This window comes from Bubalus kerabau, chromosome 23 (genome assembly GCF_029407905.1).
Source record: "Bubalus kerabau isolate K-KA32 ecotype Philippines breed swamp buffalo chromosome 23, PCC_UOA_SB_1v2, whole genome shotgun sequence".
NCBI lineage: Eukaryota > Metazoa > Chordata > Mammalia > Artiodactyla > Bovidae > Bubalus > Bubalus kerabau.
This window is the reverse complement of record NC_073646.1, coordinates 26378701-26399448: the sequence shown is the minus strand read 5'-3', so window position 1 is coordinate 26399448 and position 20748 is coordinate 26378701. Positions and strand designations below refer to the sequence as shown.

Below are 20748 nucleotides of genomic sequence, written 5' to 3'. Positions count from 1 at the left end.
GGTGGCCTGGCCCACGTCTGGCTCTTCACCCCTGTGCCTCCCTGCCTCTTGTAATTATCCTAATTGCCAATGATTATACTAATTAGGAAGTAATAGTAACACTTAGCTCTTGTGAACACTTTTCAAGTGTCAGGCTTGTGTGACTTCAAGATATTGTCTCATTGAACGCTGATGACAAGTCTATTATGGCCATTTTTCAGTGGAGGAAACAGAGGGCCAAGGGGTGAGCCCCTCCCTCCCCCGCCAAGGTCACCCATCCAAGACACAGTTCCCACCTGTGATGTCCCCTCCGTTAAAGGGCTGGCCCTGGAAACTGTCTTAGCAAGGGAGGGATTCCTGGGCGAAAGGGAAATCGTTCTTCCAAACCCATCAGTTCCATCAGTGGAGGGTCAGAATTGGCGTCACGAAGATGTTTTTTAAAAAGGCAAAAAGAGCAGCTAAGAGGATTAGCTGTCACCTCGTGGGCCCCACACCTGATGAGAAATCATTTCATTGCTCCTGCCCCGGGAGGTCACCAGTTCTCAGCTGTGAATCGCGCCATTAGTGGCAAGTTTCAGAGACTAGAAACAATCATCTCTGTGATTATTGAGCCTTTCTGGACATCACCAAGGCCCCCTGCTGATCCTGCCCAGAGGCTCCCAGCCCACTGTCCTGCCGGCTTCCCTTATTTACACGTACATACGGTGCGTTCCGTAGCACTAATAATAACAGTGGACATTGGTTTTAGACCAGACACTACGTGATGATTCCCAATTGTTTCATTATTCCCCTTCTACCTTCTCTCTGTTTGCCAGGCGCCAACACCTACGGTCTAGCATTGACTCAGTTTCCCCCCACCCCCCAAAGTTGACTGGCTTTTTTCTTGGTACGTTTGAAAGGGAACTGCAGATCAGTGACGTTCGTATTTGAATATGCATCAGCATCACCTGGAGAGCCCATTAAGACACAGATGGATTCCACTCTCTGAGTTTCCAGATCCAGGAAGGCCCAAGAATTTGCATCGCAGGTTCCCGAGCGTTGCCGCTGCTGCTGGTCAGGAGTCCAGTCTGAGATCACTGGCTTAGATCACTCCTCTAATTGGATCCCTTGCTATAAAAAATGATGTGCTGGGGAGCTCTCTGCAGGAAACAGAATCCCCCACATGGTTCAAATGAAGGCTCTTGGATAAAAGAACTCATAGAGGCATGGGAAGGGTTGAGAGAATCTGAGGCACCCGAAGGCTGACAACGGCGTGGAGCTGTTACCAGCCTTGGGCAGGAAGGATAAAAGGGCAGAGCGGTGTTCTGGTGGCTGTAAGAATAGTAGCTGTGACAGCGGAGCTGTAGTCGTGGGCAGAAGAAGGAAGTCACTGCCAGAAAAGCGGACAGAGACTGAGAGGGAGCAGGGCAGAAACACACTGACCTCTCTCCTCCTGGGGTCCAGTTTCCAGCTAGTGCCCCCCATTGCTGACTCAGAGAGCCAGGGAGCCTGGGGATGCTGTCTAAGGAGTCAGGTCCCTGGGGCACAGAGCAGGGCAGAGAGGGGTGGAGAGCAGTGGCCTGGGAGGGAGGAGAGGATGGGGGAGATGGAGAGTTCCCAGCACAGAAGGAAACTGTCAAAATGTTCTTCAGGTCTGCCTTGCTGTTGTTCAGCCACTCAGTCCTGTCCAACTCTTTGCAACCCCATGGACTGCAGCACGCTAGGCTTCCCTGTCCATCACCAACTCCCAGAGCTTGCTCAAACTCATGTCCGTCGAGTCAGTGATGCCATCCAAACATCTCATCCTCTGTTATCCCCTTCTCTTCCTGCCTTCAATATTTCCAGCATCAGGGTCTTTTCCAGTGAGTCGACTCTTTGCATCAGGTGGCCAAATTATTCGAGCTTCAGCTTCAGCCTCAAGTCTGCCTAGGAGCTGCTGAAGAGCTGAGCATTGTTTCAAACAAAGTGTTAGGAAGGTATTAAGAACATATTGGCAACAAACAGAGATGCTTGGTGGAGCTGATAAAATTTTTAAAATAATGGGAAAATGAATAGTGTTTTCACTCAGATGCAGACAATTTAATGTGCTTTTTCACCCTTAACTCCATCTTTCCTCTGGTGGTATTACTGAGTCCAAGCTTGGATGTGCACAGAAGGCCAAGAAATCGTGTTGTTGGGGCAAGGAATAACAACTTGATTCCGAAGGCTAGCAGACTGAGAAAGTGGTGGACTAGTGCCCCAAAGAACCATCTTGCCCAAGTTAGAATTCAGGCTTCTTTTATACTAGAAGGGGAGTTGTGGTTAGTGTTGCAAGCTTCTTGGTGCAGGAATTCTTTGTTCTTGCAGCTGTCCACCTAGTTCAGGACATAATATTCGTGTAAACCTCCAATGAGACAAATGTTATTCTCTGTTCTGCCACTTTTAAAAAATCTCTATATGAATGGGAAAGTGTCACACTTTTAAAGATCAGAACCTTGAGAATGGACCATCCTGTATATTTCAGGCTACAGGCAACATTCTTAACTTTTAGCAAAAGCAACAGAATCCAACTAAGACTTGATGCAGCCAAATAAGTAAGTAAGTAAATAAACTGTTGTTGTTCAGTCCTAAGCTGACTCTTTGCGACCCCATGACTGAAGCACGCTAGACTTCCCTGTTTTTCACTATCTCTTGGAATTTGTTCAAATTCATGTTCATTGAGTCGATGATGCCATCCAACCATCTCGTCCTCTGTTGTCCCCTTGTCCTCCCGCCTTCTATCTTTCCCAGCATCAGGGTCTTTTCCAATGAGTCAGATCTTTGAGTCAGGTGGCCAAAGTACTGGAGCTTCAGCTTCAGCATCAGTCCTTCGAAGGAATATTCAGGACTGATTTCCTTAAGGACTGACTGGTTTGATCTCCTTGCTGTCCAAGGAACTCTCAAGAGTTTTCTCCAGCACCACAATTCAAACACTCAGCTTTCATAAAGAAGGTACAACGTTCATATCTGTGCTTGACTACTGAAAAAACCATAGCTTTGACTATACGGACCTTTGTCAGCAAAGTGATGTCTCTGCTTTTAATATGCTGTCTAGGTTGGTTATAACTTTTCTTCCAAAATGCAAGTGTCTTTTAATTTCATGATTGCAGTCACCGTCCACAATGATTTTGAAGCCCAAGAAAACAAAATCTGTCACTGCTTCCACTTTTCCCCCATCTATTTGCCATGAAGTGATGGGACCAGACACCATGATCTTAGTTTTTTGAATGCTGAGTTTTAAGCTGGCTTTTTCACTCTCCTCTTTCACCTTCATCCAGAGGTTCTTTAGTTCCTCTTCACTTTCTACCATTAGAGTGGTATCATCTGCATATCAGAGGTTATTGATATTTCTCTTAGCAATCTTGATTCCAGCTTGTGAGTCATCCAGCCTGGCATTTCACATGATGTACTCTGCATATAAGTTAAATAAGCAGGCTGACAATATACAGCCTTGTTGTACTCCTTTCCCAGTTTGGAACCAGTCTTTTGTTCTAATTGTTGCTTCTTGTCCTGCATACAGGTTTCTCAGGAGACAGATAAGGTGGTCTGATATTCCCATCTCTTTAAGAATTTTCCACAGTTTGTTGTGATCCACACAATCAAAGGCTTTAGTGTAGTTAATGAAGAAGTAGATGTTTTTCTGGAATTCTCTTGCTTTCTCTATGATCCTACAGATGTTGGCAATTTGATCTCTGATTCCTCTGCCTTTTCTAAATCCAGCTTGTACATCTGGAAGTTTTCAGTTCGCATACTGTTGAAGGGTAGCTTGAAGGATTTTGAGCATAACCTTACTAGCATTGGAGATAAGCGCAGTTGTGCGGTAGTTTGAACATTCTTTTTTGGATAATTCCCAGATGGCTCTAGTGGTAAAGAACCCGCCTACCAATGCAGGAGACATGAGATGTGCGTTCAATCCCTAGGTCAGGAAGATCCCCTGGAGAAGGAAATGGCAACCCACTCCAGTATTCTTGCCTGGGAAATCCCTCGGACAGAGGATCCTGGTGAGCTACAGTCAATGGCGTTGCAAAGAGTCGGACATGACTGAAGCGATTTACCACATTGAACATTCTTTGGCATTGCCTTTCTTTGGGATTGGAATGAAAACTGACAGATATTTTAAAAAATATAAAGTTATTTTAAAAACAAATTTTAAAAAGTAAATGAAACAGATCCAATATGGAGTCAGATTTGTCCCTCCCTATTACAATGGGAAACACAGATTTGAAGATCCCACCCCACCTGGTGGGTGCCCAGTGTTACCTACCCCTTGGGTACTTATTCATTAACTCACATTAGGCATTGGTTGAGGGCGGCTCCTGGGGTAGGGCGCAGGGTGGTGTCAATCTCCCAGCAGGTGGGGCATGGGCTCTGATGACCAGGGCAAACCCTGGGGCAGAGAGGGGCTGGCAGGTGGCAGGTGCGTTGAAAGGTCATGGGCAGGAATGGGTGGGTCATCCCTAGTATGGCTGCACCGTCACAGCCCCCTCACCACCCTTCTGCTTGAGTCTTGATGTTCCCGTGGATTCTGTTTCCCACCATTTCCTCTTTGGCTTGGCATGCTTTCTGGGGGGCATCCATCTCTTTAACAATCATGGCAAACACTCAGTGCCATGTCTTGCCAATGCCCCCACGTCCCTGTCTGGGCTCCAGCTGCCTCGTGCACATCCTCACCAGAGGTCCTGCAGCAGCTGAAGATTCTGCACCTGTAGGTCTTGACTCACACGTTCCTGTCTTAGTGTTGTCCCATTCTCACTGCAGAGCAAGAACCGACTGCTCAGATGCCTGGGCTAGAAACATGGCCCTACTCTGGACTCCTCCCTCTCTTTGGCCATCGAATCCATGGGTCAGCAGACCACCGAGCCCACCCCTCTGGAGTTATCAAGCTCCCTACTTGTCCTCACCATTGTCGCCCTGCCACTGTCATGGCCTGGACCACCAGCATCTCTTCATGGGTGTGTGTGTGCTAAGTCACTTCAGTCATTGCTGACTCTGTGCGATGCTATGGACTGTACCCCACCAGGCTCCTCTGTCCATGGGATTCTCCAAGCAAGAATCCTGGAGTGGGTTGCCATGCTCTCCTCCAGGGCATCTTCCCAACCCAGGGATTGAACCTGAGGTCCTGTCTCCTGTATTGGCAGGTGGATTCTTTACCACTAGCGCCATTCTTCACGGAGCATGGCTAAACCTCCAGCGGATATGCTAGTCAGGCCCCCTTCCAGAGGGAGCCTCCTGGCAGGCCTTTTCCTTGCTAAGGCCTTTAGGACAGCACCTGCCTCTGCGTCATGGGTCAAGCCCATCTCTTTCAGCCTGGTTCTCAGTGTTACCAACCAGGGCTCTTAACCTCCTTAATCAACAGAAATTGATAAGAGGCCAGACAGGTAATTCAGGCCAGGCTTTATTGGGGGTGAGAACAAGCAACAGTTTCTTGCTCGCTCCCCCAGCAGGGTGGAGGTGAGAGGACAAGCTATTTCCCTATATGGGTTGACAGTAGGGGAGAGTCCAGGGATCTGGCCAGAGGGGTGGCTTGCCCACTGCTTTGATGGTGTTGTGTGTAGGGGTCATGAGCAGTACCTGCTTTTGCTCCCAGCTCTTCAGCGGTGGCAGTTGTTTTCTTAAAGAGTATTTTTTACTCTATATTTTACTTAGATATTTGTTGGCTGTGCTGGGTCTTCCTTGCTGCACACGGGCCTTCTTCAGTTGTGACAAGCGAGGGCTACTCTTTAGCCATTGGTGCCAAGGCTTCTCATTGCAGTGGCTTCTCTTGCTGCGGAGCGTGGGCTCCAGAGAGCCAGCTCAGTAGCTGTGGTGCACCGGGCTTAGTTGGTCTGAGGCATGTGGGATCTTTCCGGACCAGGGATGATGGAACCCTCGTCCCCTGCATTTACAGGCAGATGCTTTACTGAGCCACCAGGGAAGCCCCGGGTTTTTGGTCTTTTTGTATCTTATTGTCCATAATTTGCCCCAACTGCGCAGGCACACAGTTATTTTCAGTCCCTGATAGTTTCTGTGTGTTTTTGTTGCTTGAAGACAGTTTTGTCCAGGTGCAAGCATTGCACCCAAGGGTCCCAGGTCCCAGCCTGTCTCACCAGCATCCTTAAGACTCATCTACTTTCCCCTGTGGCCTCCTTCCCCACCACACCTCATGGCCATCTGGGTTCAGGATCATTGAGAATGCCCTCCCCAACCACAGTCCTACTCCGTGGTCCTCTTCCTGCAGGAATCCTGGCTCAGGAATTCCTAGGGATGCTGGGGTGCATGTAGATAAGAGCTGTGGCCAGGGAACCCAACTTCCCCCATATGACTTCAAAGTGGCCACTCTCTCCTGCTAATTTATAACCTCCCTGCCCATGATGGTTTCTGGGGTCAGAGAGGCCTGAGTTTGAACCCAGACTGACTGTATCACTCACTACCCAGCTGTGTAGACCAGTGGCTTAATCCTTTGGAACCTCAGTTTGCTCATTTATAAAATGGGTGCTGCCTTGCTAAGCTGTCAGGAAGACTGGGGTAGATCATGCTTGTGAATACTGGTGTCTGAGGCCAGAGTCCTGGAAGCAGATCCTGGGATGAGGATCCATGTGCAAGTCATTTATAAAGAAATGCCCCAAGGAAGGGCTTCCCAGGTGGCACTAGTGGTAAAGAACCTACCTGCCAGTTCAGGAGACCTAAGAGATGTGGGTTCGATCCCTGGGTCAGGAAGATCCCCTGGAAGAGGGCATGACAGCCCACTCCAGTATTCTTGTCTGGAGAATCCCCTGGACAGAGGAGCCTGGCAGGCTACAGTCCATGGCGGTTGCAAAGAGTGGGACACAACTGAAGCAACTTAGCACGCATGCACACCCCAGAGGAGAGTGGTAAGGGAGCTGGAGAGAGCAGAATGGGGAAGGGAGGAAGGCAAGCGACAGGTTGATGTGCGGCCGGAGCCCAGGAAGGGCAGCTTCCGCTTTGGCCCGGAGGGAATTTTGCAATGTGCGTCAGGTCCCAAAATTGCCTCTGCCAGAGCCCCGGGGCGGGACCACCCCAATCAGCCTCTGGCTGATGACATCGCAGAGAGGAAAAATGTAAGTTTCCAGGTACTTTCTGAATGAAGATGGGCAAAATGAAGTCCAAAGACTTCCTGAAGACAATCCTTCAAAGACAGAAACACTGAAAAGAGGAGCAAGGACATGGGGTGGAACATTAACACCATCCAGTGTGACTTGGCACCGGAAAGATGCCTAAAAACCCCTGGCCCTTACTGCGGCATTGGGGCTACTATTTGCATAACCTCAGCAATGATCCTGCTTCTTACTATAGTTACTAATTTCCTTGCCTTGGGTGGGCTGAAAATTTCAGACAGATGCTCTGAGCCCAGTGGGTAGACAGGAAAAAAAATCTGGCAGAAAGAAGCAGCATAACCCCAGCCATGCATCTGAGATTCCAGCGCCTGTTTCTCCGAGGTTAACTCACTCCTGGAGCATCTCACTGCCCCACGCCCATGCCATCTCCCATCCCGTCTGAAAGAGCAGAGTTGGGCCCTGCTGGGAGGGGCAGGTGGTGGGGTGCGGGCCTGGCCCCAGGCCCATGCGGGCAGGAGGAGAGCATCCGCTGGGGGAGCGGGGGCGATGCGGGGGAGTCGGCTGAGTCAGTGAGCTTCACCGTGGTGAGGGGCGGCCTCCGCCCACCAGCAGAGCAACAGCAGCTGGAGGTAAAGGCTTCTGGAAGCGAGACCAGGCCTCCCTGCGGGCATCCGCCCCCCTGCAGGGCCCGGCTCGCCCCGCACCTCCTGCCTTCCTCCCCACTGCCTGGTGGGCCCTGGGCCAGCAAAGGGCTTTGGAGGCTGCGAGTGTTCGGTGCCAGGGGGTGTTTTAACAACATCCAGGCTGCCAAGAGCACATTATTCTCTTACAGAAATCCAAGGGATTGCCCAAGAAAGGTGATATTTTTGTAGCACAAAAAGAGAGAGAGAAAGAGAAAAGTTCTTCAAAGCTCTGAAAGGCCCGTTGTGTCAGGAATGATAGTGGATGTTTGAGAATCTGGGTCCTTCATCAGCCAGTAGATAGGGGATCCGAAATCGCTGTTTGTTTGCTTCCTTCACTGGAGGCTGTGTATCGGGGTGTCCCTAGGACATTAACGTGGAGGGAACAGCTTGTGCAAAGGCAGAGAGGTAGGGAAGGACAGGTCTAACAGCTTGTGAGAAAAGAAAAGCTGAGGATCAGGACTGTTGATTATAAGAGATGGAAATTCTACCTCTAACCAACTTAGGCAAAGAAAAAGAACTCTTGGTTTCTCTGATTGAAAGAACAAATGACTGGCAGCTTCAGACATGTCTGGATCGAGGGGCTCAAACAATGTCACAGGACAAGATCTTCCTTTGTCTCTCGGTGCTACCTTTCTCGGCCTTGGCTCTGCCCTAAGGGAGGCCCTTGCTACTCAGTGCAGCCACTTCCATCCTTCCCAATCTCACACTGAGTGGAAAAAAAGGAATTTTCTTTCCTAGTAGTTCCAGCAAAAGTCCTGTGTCTGACTCATTGAGTTGACTTGGGTCATATGTCCATCTCCTGCTGGCCAGGCCTGGTCCATAGTCCCTTCTCAAAACCTATGGTTAGTGTGGCTTGGAAGGTAAGTGGCTTCTAGAAAAAAAATGGAGTGGGGTAGAGGGTAAATAAAAATGTAAGTGTCCCTTGAGGGCAACCATGATGTGTGTAAGAGCCGGGATGTTTACAGCTGCAGGCAGCAGAGACCACCACACTTAGCTACAGAGACCACCAGCTTAGCTACAGAGAAGCCCGGGGGGTTGGTGGTTTGGTGGTTAGGGTATCCCAATGAGCTTCCCTGGAGGCTCAGTGGTAAAGAATATGCTTACAATGCAGGAGACAGGGATTCGGTCCCTGGGTTGGAAAGATCCCCTGGAGAAGGAAATGGCAACCCACTCTAGTATTCTTGCCTGGGAAATCCCATGGACAGAGGAGACTGGCGGGCTACAGTCCATGGGGTCGCAAAGAGTAGGACATGACTTAGCAACTAAACAACAACGATGAGATCATCTTTCCATCTCTCTGCTCAGCAACTAGTGTTAGCCCTGAGATGGCTCTCAGTGGCAGTCACTTTACAGATGAGAAGAGAAAGAGAGCCTCTTATCCAGTCACAGGATCGAAGTTCTTGCCTCCAATCTGAATGGACCTGCTTATGGTCCGCATGCCTGCCTGGACCAGTAAGCATCACCCCAAGAGTGCCATGATCTGACAGACTTCAGCTAGGGTTCCTGAGCCAGTCCCCGTGAGGAGGATGGCTGGCCAGGATCTCCTTATCCAGTTAGGACCCACCCTAGATCCGATGGTCTTCTCTAAAACAACTTGATCCCCCAACCCAAGGGCGTAGGGGTGGAATGAACACAGGGAGAGTCCGCCCTGTGGGTCCTCATCTCACCACCTCCCTCCTCCTCCGTGCAGGGGTCCTGTGGCTGTCGGTGGTCTCCGAGGTACTCTACATCCTCCTGCTGGTGGTTGGCTTCAGCCTCATGTGTCTCGAGCTCTTCCACTCCAGCAATGTCATCGACGGGCTCAAGCTCAATGCCTTCGCGGCTGTCTTCACGGTGCTCTCAGGTAAGGCAGTGGGGGAAGAACACACCAGAACCAGCCCTGCACTCAAAGCAGAAGAAAATGCAGGGGGGGTGGAGCCACCTTCGGGCTAAGACCTGATTGGCCCCCTCCCGGGTGACTGTGGACCAATCACTTCTTTTCTCTGAGCCTCAGTGTTAAAATTTGTAGAGTGGGATTTGTCTGCTTCCTTATTCTCTGAATCAGCATGTGTTTACTGGTGTCTTGTGTGCCAGGTTGGATGCTAAGAAGTACCGGGGTTAGAGTAATGAATGGAAACAGACAGTTGCGGCTCTTGGTGAAGAGATGTGGGACAGAGAGGGGGTTAGCTGGAGAAGTTTCCAGGAGATGAATGCCGCATGGCGAGGTGATGGGTGGGATGTGTGCGCAAGGGAGAGGGGGGTGGCCATGACAAAGGCCAGACTGTGGTGTCCTGGAGGATGTGAAAGGGGAACCTGTTGCGGGTGGCGGGCACGTTGATTATCTGCTTTAGCTTATTGCCCTTGAGACATCCTTGGGGAGATGGCCAGCAGGAAGCCAAATGAACAAACCCATCTGGACGCTCAAGGGTGGGGGCGGGGTGAGCAGAGATCATCAGCAAAGTTCAGGGATTTTGAGGGTTTTAGGAAGAATTGGATGGTTGGCTGCGGCAGCCTGACTCCAGGAGCTGGAGACAGAAGACTCCAAGGAAAGGTCATTGGATTAGGTGGCCAGGTGCCCAGAATAGCTTCAGCAGATCCAGGCCATAAGGGGTTAAGCTGGGAGTTGGCCAGAAGGGGTTAAGCTGGGAGTTGGCCAGAAGGGAGTGAAAGGAGCCTGTAAACCATAACTTCAGGAGGCCTGACAGATAGAGCTGTGGCTTGGCTGTGTACGACAGCTATTCCTCAAAAGCCAAATGTAAATTGAATTTCTATAAATCTAATCCTATTCTTCATGCACTGGAAGAACTCTCTGTTTAATGAAACCGAAACGATGAACTGAAACGATGAAGGGAAATAATCGGCCCCTAATTGAGGTATGTATGTATAACAGAAAGATCTCTCAAAGAATAGGGAGCAGAATTCAAGAAATTATAGCGTGATCCATAGATCAAAACATGCGCATCGTCATTCCCAGGATGTGGGCAATCTAACCGAAATAGTAAAGGGAAGAACAGAAAATCAGAGAGAGCCTCACGGCACAGTGTTGATTTCGGCCCCCTGCTTACTCTGTTTTCAGCTATTCCAGATCGAGAGATAGTTTATTCTTTTTTTGCAGTTGTTAAATGCATTTATTATGCCTAAAATCAGTTTTCATTCATGGTTCTTTTTCTCTTTTAATGTTTTATTCATTTATTCAACTGATGGCCTGCTGGGCTCCAGGGAAAGTACTAAGTTTGGGGGAGTCAAAGAAAAAATGATTCCATTGTTGCCCTCCTGAAGTTTGTGATCTTGGAGAGATATAGACTCAGAGATACAGACTCATTAAAAGATTGTAACTTGGTGAGCTGGGTGGGGTGAGTCCTGAGGGGAGGGGCGGAGGTGGGGTGGAGGGGTGGGGGTGGGGAAGTGGGGGGGAACCTACGTTTGCCTGGGGGTGCGGATGAGTGGGGTGGGGAATGGGCAAGCAACCATTTGAGCTGAGACTTCGGAATAAACTTGAGTTTGCTTGATAGAGAGCTTGCGTGCATGCATGCTGGGTGGCTTCAGTCGTGTCTGACTCTGTGACTCTCTGGACTGTAGCTTGCCAGGCTCCTTTGTCCATGGGATTCTACAGGCCAGAATACTGGAGTGGGTTGCAGTGCCGTCCTCCAGGGGATCTTCCTGACCCAGGGATTGAACCTGTGTCTATTATGTCTCCTGCATTGGTAGGCGGGTGCTTTACACTAGGTAGTGGTAAAGTACTTTACCATCTGGGAAGCCCAATGGATAGCTTGGGGAGGGCATTCTAGGTGGAGAGAAAAGCATAGGAAAAAGCCTAGTGAGTTGTCATATTCTGGCGACTTCATGTAGTTAAAAATGATGGGAGTGTGGAAAGTCAGGTGAGGAGGAATGTTGGAAGATGAGGCTGGAGAGCCGGGTGAGCAACTTGGTACTTTGGAAAGGTCTGTAGAGTTTATCCTACAGGCAATAGGGAGCCACTGAAGAATCCACAGCAAAGGTTAATACAGTCAGGTTTGCACTGGAGGATGAGGATTCAGGGTGCAGCACGGGCAGAGTGGAGCAAGAATGGAGGTGAGGAGACGGAAAGGAGGTGAGAAAGGGTGAGTCCCCCAACCCTGTGCAGTGGCCCTGGGAATGGGAGATAAGCCCCATCGCCCTCCAGTGAGAAGTCAGCAGGGCTTGCAGACTGATTAGGAGAGGTAAGTGGGAGTGGGTGACTGTGGAAAAACAGAGCCTCTAGGTCAGGGGTTCCTAGTGTGGAGTCCACAGACTTGAGGGAGTCTATGAACCTGGGTGGTGGGGGGAAGTTGCATCTTTATTTCTCTTAACTTGTAACTGACATTTAGAATATCTTTTAAATATGAAGGGAGGCAACACGTCACAGTCGTGGGCGGCACCTGTGACGTAGCCACCAATAGGAACTGCAGGTTTCATATCACGCTATGGTTGTGCAGATATCTTGCAATGCACTCCTTCAAAAGGGCAATGCTTCTTAGAGCTTCCGCTGAATCTTATCTAACATGGTAATGAAGGCGCAAGTATATTATGATACAACACATGTGTTTGTGTATTTTGCTAATTGTATTTCAATATAACTGGTTTCTTCTGTAATCTTGTTATTTTATTTTATGCAGCTAAAAACATTATTCTGGGGATGGGACCCTAGGTTGAGATGACCAGACCCCTTGATCTGGGCTGGCATTTGGCTGGGACAGAGTAAAGTAGTGGTACCATAGAGAAGGGGCAGGTGGGAAAAGAGCAGGTGGAAGAGATGATGGGTCCATTCTGAAGAGGCTGGGTGTCAAAAGGAGAGGAGACATCAGCCCACATGTCCTACCAACCTCCCAGAATCCTCCTCACTGGAATCCATCTTGGCTGAGTGATGCCACCAGGAAGAACCTGAGCTAGAATGATTGGCCAGAGACAACCTGGAAACTAATCCCATCATAAGAAAACCCGTGACTGCGAGAGTCACATGGCAGAGCAGTTCTCCTGGGTTCCTTTACCCTGCTGCTCTCCACGCGGGCATCTCTTCCCGATAAAGTCTCCTGCTTTGTCAGCACGTGTGTCTCCTTGGACAACTCACTTCTGAGTGTTAGACAAGAGCCCACTCTCGGGCCCTGGAAGGAGTCCCCCTTCCTGCAACACCGCAAGATATCCAGCTCCTTTCTTTGTCAGTGGCTTTCTCCTTTTCTTTTTCTCTACCAGGCATTGGAGAATCCCCTCCACTATCCCAAGCATCCAGCCCTCCCCTCAACCTGCTTACTCCAGTCACATAACAAAAGCTGGCGGCCAGCCCCAGGCAAACGTCTCCAGTTCTACAAGCAGCCTCCTCGCGGGGAAGCAAGTCGGGGGCTTAGGGGGCTCTTGCCTCTACCTTGAAGAGCTTATCAAAGTTTTCACCCCTCAAAAATACCCCAGTTTCCTTTAGCAGGGAGTCCTACGGCAAAAGAAAATAAGATTGTCTTCGTAATTTCAGGCAGATAATGCCGGGCTCAGGGAGGTTAACTGATTTGCCCAAGGTCACACGGCTGGTCAGTTGTGGATCTGGGCTTAAACCCCGTTCCTGCTGGCTTCAAAGCCCTCTGTTTGTTTTTCAGGATCGCAGTGCAGGAGTGAACCCACGGGTGGGGAGGTAGAAGCCTTTTACATCCTCAGAAAACAGTATCTGAGAAGGATGTAGCAGCCAGATCATGTGACAAGATGATGTGATAAGCAGGCAGTGGGGAGAAAGGAGTCTGTATTCATGCCTGTGCTCAGTCGCTAAGTTGTGTCTGACTCTTTGCAAGCCCAAGGACTGCAGCACGCCAGCTTCCCTGTCCTTCACTGTCTCCCGGAGTTTGCTCAAACTTATATCCATGGAGTCAGTGATGTCATCCAACCATCTCATCCTCTGTCGTCCCCTTCTCCTCCTTCCCTCAGTGTTGCCCAGCATCTGAGTCTTTTGCAGTGAGTCAGCTCTTCGCATCAGGTGGCCAAAGTATTGGAGCTTTAACTTCAGCATCTTCCAGTCAACAGTCAAGGTTGATTTCCTTTAGGATTGACTGGTTTGATCTTCTTGCTGTGCAAGGAACTCTCAAGAGTTTTCTCCAGCACCACAGTTCAGAAGCATAAATTCTTCAGTGCTCAGCATTGTTTATGGTCCAACTGGGAGAAGGTAAACCTAGGAGAAACAGGAGACCAAGAGGGAGCCAAGCCCTGACTTGCCTGACCTGGAGGAACCAGAAAGCTGGTTTTTCGGGAGTCCCTTGAGAACGAGTCAGCTGGGGAAGGATGGGGAGGTGGGGGTGAGAAGCTTGGAGGAAGTGGGTAGGCTTCTGATTTGCTCCTATGGGAGGGAAGAAGCAGGCAAGCAGGATCAGGGAGAGTCCGTCAATTGAGGCCGTGTGGGGAGAGAGTTGGGTTCTGATGCTGCTGAACCAGCTCACACTTGAGGGGTGCTCAGCTCAAGGTCAGTGCTTCTGGGGCAAAGGAGAAGGAGGAGGTGAGGTGGCCCCTACTGGAACCAATTATTATAAATAATTGTTATAAAGAACCAGTGGGGGACTTCCCTGTTGGTCAAGTGGTTAAGACTGTGCCTTCCAATGCAAGGGACATAGGTTTGCTCCCTGGTCGGGGGCCTAAAATCCCACATGCCGTGGGGGGAGCTAAGCCCACACACTTCAACTACTGAGCTCACGCCACCACTAGAGAGAAGCCCCTGAGATGGAACAAAAAGCCAGTGCATGGCAGCTAAGACACGATGCAGCCAAATAAATAAATATTTTAAAAAATGAATCTGTGGATTAGGGTAATTGTAATAACCAAAACCAACTGAGATGCCAGGTTGCACCAACCCTGGGCTGACCTGCTGCATGTGTTGATATCTTTATACCTCAGTGTTCTTGTGGGAGGGACTAACATTATGTCCATTCCACAGATGGGAAAACTGACTTGCCGGCAGTCACATAGCTAGTCAGTTGCTGAACCCAGAGCCTGCCACACAGGGTGCTTCGAGCAGGGCTGAGGACTTCAGATTGTCATTGGTTATTATTATTGCTAGTATTCTTCCTAGCTGTCCCTGAATAAACTGAGGGGTAGATGGTGGCCCCAGGGGCCAGCCCTGTTTCAGTGAGGCTGGGATGGAGGGATCTGGACTCTACAGCAAACCGAGAAGGAGTAGTGGGGCCGGGCCAGCAGGGATGTGTTCAGATCCTGCGTTCCGCAGGAGGGTGTTTGTACAGAGCAGTCACCCGCCGAGGGCTGGAAGCAGGGGCTGTGATGGTTGGCTCTCTGGTTCAGAGCCCGGAGCGCTCTGAGCTTCTAGGTACCCACAAAGTGCTTAAATTGTGACTGCTTTTAGAATCAGAAGGGGAAAATAGAATAATGATGAAGACATAAGAATGAATCTAGACTGGATTATATTTTTTATACCACTGCCATCATGAAATGTAATTTTTAATATTTTTTTTATGGAGGAACAGGCCCTTGAAGGGAAAAGTGCCTGGGGCCCATGAAAGTCATAATGTAGCCTTGAACTGGGCTATGGCTTTTCTCTGTCTCTCAGGATGGAGCAAGACTGATTCCAGACAGGGTGGGGGCAGGGGCAATATGGCTCCAGATGCCAGGTCCCCCTGCCCGCCCGGTCCTGTGGTTTTAGCTGAGGTGCTGGGCAAGATGGAGCTTACTCGGCCCCTGTCTCTGTCCCCAGTGGCCAGGGTTTTGTATCTTGGAGGGGATGTGAAAGCAGGCTAGAAGATGTTTCTTCTTCCCCAGTTCCTCTGAAAGATGAGGGTGATCTACTTAGGAAGGAGAGAAAGTCATTTGGAGAATTCCTACATCATCAGGCTTTTACTGAAACTTTTACTGAAACCTGCGCTGGCATGAGGGGAAACAAGTCTGTTTCCAGGAAATGATGAGACCTTGTGGAGAAGTCAGCAAGCGTCTATTTTGTTAAGTATCAAGAAAAAGAAATTTTGCGACTAAACAAAAAATGACCAAGGATGAGATAGCTCTTTGAATCCGGGAAACTAGAATCTTATCTTTTATGTAATCTTGGCATATTTGCTTTCATCATAAAGTGTATATTTCACTGCACAGTACATCACTATTAAGCCTGTATTTAATTTCTTAACCTTCATCCATGTTTTAGAAATTATTTTGTGACATTATATACAAAAATGTATGATTTGAAAATAGTTGTTTTATGTTTTTAAAATACAGAATGTCTTCAATATGAAAGGGAACTGAATGGGGTATGATGGGAATGGGGATGTTTTGATGCTTTTGTGACCAAAAACATACAGAGCTAGTGGACACTTGGGCTTCCCAGGTGGCTCAGTGGTAAAGAATCCACCTGCAGTGCAGGAGCCGCAGGAGATGCGGGTTCGATCCCTGGGTCAGGAAGATCCCCTGGGGGAGGGCTCGGCAACCCACTCCAGTATTCTTGCCTGGAGAATCCCAGGGACAGAAGAGTTTGGCAGGCTATAGTTCATGGGGTCGAAAAGAGTCAGACATGACTGAAGGGACTGAGCATGCACACTGTAAACCACCGTTGTATTTTAGCATGAGTTTCCTGGGACAATAATTCCACCAACTATCCCACCTCTTAGGTCTGTCCTAGAAGAACCCTCTGCCTATAACTCCCTTTGTTCCTTTCTTCTGCCCTGACCAGACTAGGTCTCTTGCTCATAGCTGAGACAGCAAGTACTTTTGTGTATTTTTGTGTCCATACATGCAGAGGCTCTAAGAGAAATGAGTGTTTCCATATTATTAAAAGTTTCTTTTGCTTGCAAGTGACCAGAACCCAATCATATTAGCAGAAGAAAGAAAGGCAGGTGGGAGAAGGTGATTGAACTATATTGATTTCATGTAAATTGAAGAGTAACGAGTGCGTAGGCTTCAGGCATGGCTGCATCCAGAAGATCATGTCGTCAGGAATCTAGCTGTATCTCCAGACTCTGATTTCTTTTAGCTTCTGTCTCGGTCAAGCCCATCCTACGGAGACAGGATGGTCACAAGTGGCTCCAAGCTTAGATAAGACTCCAGAAGCAGAGAGAGCTTCTTTTCAGTACAAAACTCCAAGGGAGACAGTGGTTGGACTGATGAGATTCATAGATTTATTCCTGAGCCAGTCCTCATCCTGAAGGATGAAATACTCTGGTTAGCCAGATCTGGGTCTCTAGGCACACCTGTGGTATGGGCTTGGCCAAGGACCAAGCAGGACTAGTATGCAATGGTGGACAAGTGGTTGCCCAAAGGCACTGCTGCTGCTGCTGCTAAGTCGCTTCAGTCGTGTCCGACTCTGTGCGACCCCATAGACGGCAGCCCACCAGGCTCCCCCGTCCCTGGGATTCTCCAGGCAAGAACACTGGAGTGGGTTGCCATTTCCTTCTCCAATGCATGAAAGTGAAAAGTGAAAGCGAAGTCACTCAGTTGTGTCCGACTCTTAGTGATCCCATGGACTGCAGCCTACCAGGCTCCTCCGCCCATGGGATTTTCCAGGCAAGAGTACTGGAGTGGGGTGCCATTTCCTTCTCCAGCCCAAAGGCACTGGTTGATTGCAAATCCTAGTGGTTGGGAGTTGGTTGACTTGTCAAGTTGGGAGATTATCAGCAGTGGAGCTGAAGAACTCAGAGCCCCAGGAATGGTATAGGTCTTCATTTGGGTTCCTCCAGAGCAAATCCTAAGGTGAAAATATGTGTACAAGTAGTTTATTTGGGAGGTGATCCCAGGAAGTATGGTGGGACAGTGAATTTGTAAGACAAGAAGGCAGGAGGGCCAGTAAAGGGAGTGTGAGTGGGTGGGTGACCTCTATGGGCAACTGGGATTCCCTCCTGTTGGGGACCCTCTGAGAGACTGTGTAGGACAAGGGATGAGAAAGCAGTGGAATTTACTCACCGGCTCCCATCCACCACTGGCTCTGTCACTCCTGAGTCCGCACCCCACCCCTTTCTCCCCTGAATTTCTACCCTTCTCCACCTAAGAAGCAAAGTGTTTGAGGAAGGAGGTCACCTACACTCACAGGAGCTGCCAGTCAGAGCTGCAGGTGACCTCTGGTGTTGGCCAGGGGTGAGGGGCGAGGACAAACCAAGGCAGAGGGGAGTATGCTGATATTAACTTGTGCCCTGTGGTGCAGATCTGATGCTATTTGCCATTAGAAACCTTGGTCCCAGCAAGACTGCCCCACTGTGCAGGTGCCAGCTGTTAGTTCAGGGAATCTTCAGGCCACCCTTACCTCTGACCAGCTGACTGCAAATTGGTATTCCCAAGACCCCTTTAAGTTTGGTTTTCATTAGGACTACTCAGCAAAGCACTAGGGGTTATGGCATTGTCATAAAGGATACAAATGTGGGACCTCCCTGGTGGTTCAGAATCCACCTGCAAACTCAGGAGACATGGGTTCGATCCCTGGTCCAGGAAGATTGCACATACCACAGGACAACTAAGCCTGTGTGCGGCCACTGCTGAAACCTGCTCACCCAAGAGCCCGGGCTCTGCAACAAGAGAAGCCAGTGAAATGAGAAACCCTCGCACTGCAGTGAAGAGTAGCCCCCGTGCAGCACAACTAGAGAAATTCTGCATGTAACAGTGAAGGCCTAGTGCAGTCAAAAATAAAACGAATTCATTAAAAATAAAATTAAAATTCATATTTTTTTTTTTAAAAAAAGGACCAGCCAGGATCAGCCAAAGGAAGAGACATTGAATGAAAGGCCCAGGAGGCTCCCCACACTTTGTCCTCTAAAACTAACCTGGCTTGTGTCGTTCTCACCCCCCGAAGCCAGGTGTGTGAGGAACAAGGCAGCTCTTTCATTTCTGGAAAAGATCTTCACTTTGATTCTATGCTCCCATCCTCCTGGGCTGGTAGCGGGTTTACTGTCGTATTTGAGGGGCTACTCTGTATTGGCTGTGCTACAATTGTCTGGACTCACGCAGTGCTGACAAAGTGTCTCTGTCATCATCATTTTCATCAAACGGCCCAGACCCTGATCTGAAACCCTTGGGGCTAGAAGTGTTTCAGAATTTAAAACTTTTCAGATTTGAGGAGTTAAGGTAACACATAGATCATCCATTGCATAACACCCCAGTAGGGGTTAGGGCCGTACTCTGTAAGCAAATACAGCAAAACCCATGAGTGTTCATGCTGGGGGGATAAATAAAGATGGTCAACAGCCTCATGTCCATTCAGGTCACGCTTGACTGCTAAATGAATTCAGGCCATGTCAGATTTTTGTGGCCAAGTGAATTATGAAGAAGGTTTTGGATTTCGGAATGTCTGGGAATTTGCAATTGCAGATGAGAAATTATGGTCTCAACAGCTCCCTTGAATTGAGCACCTACTGTATGCCAGGCACCATTCTGAACACATTTCTTCTGTTGAACCCTATGATGGTAGGTGCTGTTATTATTCCCATTTCACAGCTGAGAAAACAGGTACAGATTTAGTAAGTGGTGGTTTGGGCTTCCAAGCCCACGTGCTTTACTATTATGTGGGTCCATGCAGGTTGCCACTGAGCCTCCAGTGCTGTCCACAGGGTCCCTTCTGGCCCCCAGGGCTCTTTGCTCAGGTCAGGAGGGAGATGGGAGAAGGGGGCTGGTGACCTCAGGGCCTGTGTTCTCATCACTGCTGATCGGAGGTCTCAAGTGCAGAGCTCACAGGGGCCATGCAGGTGACATAACTGAGCCAAGCTGTCCAGATGTAACACAGCAGAGGATGTGGGCACGATGGCAAACCTGGAAGTGTGCACCCCCTCAGCACCCCAGTGTTGCCATGGAGGAAGATGCGTGGCATTCAAGGAAAGCCAAAATCTGAGTTTTTTATGGAAAAATCGCCTGATTTTTAATTCAAAATGTTTTTTAAAACAGCTTTATTGGGATGGGATTTACATATTGTAAAGGTCACCCTTGTAAGGTGTATAAAGGCTTTTAGTAATCACCATAGAATCCAATTTGAAAATCTTTTCATCGCCCCCAAAAGAAACCCCATACCCACTGACAGTCACCCCTTATTTTCTACCAGCCCCCACCCCAGCTCTAGGCAACTACTGATGTCCTTTCTTACTCTCTCCATGGATTTACCTGTTCTGGACATTTTGTATACCTGGGCTCACCCACTCTGTGTCTTTTATAACTGACTTCTTTCACTTAGCATGGTGTTTTCAGGGTTCATCCACGTCGTAGGTTGTATCAACCCTGCGTTCCTTTTTGCTGTTGTTGTTCAGTGGCTCAGTCGTGTCTGACTCTTTGTGACCCCCATGGACTGCAGCACCCCTGGCCTCACTGATTCCCAGAGTTTGCCCAAGTTCATGTCCATCAAATGGATGATGCTATCCAATCATCTCATCCTCTGCCACCCGCTTCTCCTTATGCCTCAATCTTTCCCAGCATCAGTCTTTTCCAATGAATCGGCTGTTCACATTAGTTAGCTTCCTTTTTATTGCCAAATGGTATTCCATGGCACAGATATACCACATCTTATTTCTCTGTCTGCCAGTTGATAGACACGTGTGTGGCTTCCACTTTTTGGCTCATATGAATAATGCTGCTATGAACATTCGTGTCCAGGTGTTTGTGTGCACGTACATTTTCCTAGGAGAGAAATTGTTGAGTTACCTTGTTTAAATTTTTAATTCAAAATGTTTTAAACCATTGTGCCAGCTAACAAAACATCACTGCAGAACCTCAGTCTCCTCTTCTGCCCCTGCCACAGACCATACCACCTTTTTTTTTCCCCCCTAAAAAAAGGACTGGAAGATTGTTCTTTCTTTCTCTCCCCCACTCAGAGGTCCCTGTCCTAATCTCCTCGGTAAATTAAGGCTTCTAAAGATTAAAGCCAGGAGGGAAGGATTTTGAAGATGGATTTTACTTTCCTCTTTGCTGCAAAACCTCTGGGACCAAAAAGTCCAGAGCCTCTTACCCCTTGAATGAAGCGAAAGGAAAAGGGAGAAAATGAAGGGGAAAAAAACATGAATTACCATCTAAAAATATTTCACCATGCCTATTTGCCAAGTCATCATTTTGCATACTTAATGGTTGACCTCAAGTTGATACTCATCAAATGTACGGCTCTCCATGTG

At 48.8% G+C, this 20748-nt stretch overlaps 1 protein-coding gene across 2 annotated transcripts in view; it reads left to right on the top strand.

Annotated features, from left to right (window-relative positions):
• GSG1L (GSG1 like) overlaps positions 1 to 20748 on the top strand; it is a 251359-nt gene that overhangs the window by 154743 nt on the left and 75868 nt on the right. The window contains exon 3 of one of the 2 annotated variants that reach the window (XM_055561620.1): positions 9405 to 9557. The exons of the other annotated variant lie outside the window; for it this stretch is intronic. Within the exon in view, the coding sequence (XP_055417595.1) occupies positions 9405 to 9557 (153 nt within the window). The remainder of the gene's footprint in view (positions 1 to 9404; positions 9558 to 20748) is intronic. 2 annotated transcript variants of the gene reach the window in all.